At 47.4% G+C, this 2,115-nt stretch overlaps 1 protein-coding gene across 1 annotated transcript; it reads left to right on the top strand.

The window, feature by feature from the left end:
• Positions 1-557: 557 nt before the first annotated feature.
• ACA1_146400 (uncharacterized protein) lies at positions 558-1,741 on the top strand (the record flags this gene model as incomplete). Its single annotated transcript, XM_004338471.1, has 4 exons — positions 558-684; positions 1,059-1,107; positions 1,223-1,293; positions 1,524-1,741. The coding sequence occupies 4 exons, from the start codon at positions 558-560 to the stop codon at positions 1,739-1,741; spliced, it is 465 nt and encodes a 154-aa protein (XP_004338519.1).
• Positions 1,742-2,115: the final 374 nt, after the last annotated feature.

Genomic DNA, 2,115 nt, shown 5'->3' with positions numbered 1-2,115 from the left:
AATGGCCATTGTGGATGGTGACAATGCTTGCCTCCACTCCCTCCTCCCAGGTTGCCAGCCCCCCCAAAAAAACTACTCAGTTGCATTATCCTTTCTTCTTTGCTCTTCAGCTGCACCTTACAAGCCATTTCAGAGTTGGGCAGTGAGGGCTTGATGCCTTCAGCTGTGGGAAAAGAGGAAGAGGAAGAAGAGGTGATAGTGGTACTTTTTAATGAAACTAAAAACAGGTGTACATGAGATAAAAACACTGTGGAATTTGAATGTACACAGAGAAGAGAAGTTATATTTACAGGTGTCTAAATATTTCTTGAAGGGTGGGTGGGGGAACTCCAGTGTTGGCATTAAAGTCAAAGCCACAAGCTAAAACAGACCCCATTGGAACAGTGCTTTCTGAGCCATGTATCCCTCATCAGTAGGAGGAGTGGGAGGAGGAGTTGGAGGTGGAGGAGCTGGAGGAGGAGGAGCACCAAGTGCTGCCAAGGAAGTGCAAGCTGGTAGAGGAAGAGTGCAAGGAGAGGAAATGTGCATGCCCAGAGGTGATTGACATGGACAAGGAGATGGAGGCAGAGGAGATCAAGACCAAGCCTCACAAGCAGCTGGTGGTGTGCCAGTACTCCACAGGCAACACCAAAGAGCAATGCAAGGAGGCCGCCAGACTACTTGCCCTGCCCAACCTGGAGCTAGGTATGTACACTTTGTGTGTTTTACTGTTCACCACACTGACAAGTTCCAAACTGATGTGCATTGGTTTTTATTTGTGGACTCTTTTCCCTGATGCACATTGGTTTTTTATTTGACCTGTGAGAACCATGTTCTCTAACAGTTTGTGTTGCTGACCTCAACCTTACTATTCAGAAACGAAAATTCATACGCTCCTGAATTTCTGATCACTTCAGTCCAACCCCGACATCATCAGCACCAGCCTTCAGGTGACCTGCAACGACCAAGCAATTTGCCAGCAGAAGGAGCAGCTTGATGGCTTTAGAACTGCACATTGATGTTTGGAACCATCTTTGGTACAACTCCTCTTTTCATTCTGGCAATGGCCATGAGTGCAGCTAAAACGCTTGAGGGTCATGCTGCACCAAAGCCCACCACTCTGCAGAAGTACTTGACTACCTTAAGGGCCCTGTTCCATGCTCCAGGAGTGGTGGAGTATGTTATTTCTACTCTAACTCTTCACCTTTGTTTTGAGTCCTTGCTAACTGTTCCCCTTTTCCAGTCTTATCAAGGAACTCAATTGCCTTGTTCCAGAGGGTCAGGTGTTCATCTCCCTTGACAACCTCAACTCTGGTGCCTTCAGGGAATTGAGTGCCAATGACATGATTGCTGTGCTTTGTCATTATAAGTGCTATCAACACCAAGCCCCTTCCAAGAGTATGTCCTTTCTTTTTAGTCTTTTGTTCTTCTCCCCACAAGTCTAACTACTTCCCTCTTGCCAGAGAACTTCTGGTTGCTAATCACCAACCACTGGAGCATGATCAAAAGGCAGATGGAGGCCTTTTGTCAGGCTGTTCATGCAGCCATGGAGGCTGACTGCTGCTGTGAAGATCCTGAGGAGCTTTGCCACATCTGGGACTGGATCTGTGTTGTGGAATACATTGTGCTGTGTGGTAAAAACATTGAGATTGAGCAGCCCCACAGCATCACCTCCAAAGTTGTTGACATGTTCCACAAGCACCCATTCCAGTTGAAACTTCTCAGTGATGAGGCAGAGGAGACCACACCTCGCCAGTTATGAGGGGAGATTGCATGTGCCACTGCAGCTTCTTGAGCAGAGGAGGCCTCCCTTGCCTCAATGTCCACAAGTGAACAGTGCTGGCATCTTTCTGTGTTGGCCAAGGGGAAAATGCTACAAATCAACTCCTTCCTGTTCCAATTCACACCCCATTACTTTCACTTACACCATTATTATCTGACTTCAGCCCACAGTACCCACTGCTGCTGAAGCTTCTGGCACCACTCCAACCACCCCAACCAGTATGTTTTCATTTTGCTGGTAAAGTTCCAAGCTCACCACATGCTTGTTCTTTACAGCTACCAAGAAATGTGGCAAGGGTAAGGCTGAAGAGGAAAAGTCACCATCTACCATCAAGCACAAGGCAGAGCTTGCTC

Source organism: Acanthamoeba castellanii (assembly GCF_000313135.1).
Source record: "Acanthamoeba castellanii str. Neff unplaced genomic scaffold scf7180000084713, whole genome shotgun sequence".
Lineage (NCBI taxonomy): Eukaryota > Discosea > Longamoebia > Acanthamoebidae > Acanthamoeba > Acanthamoeba castellanii.
This window is presented reverse-complemented; position numbering and strand designations above follow the sequence as displayed.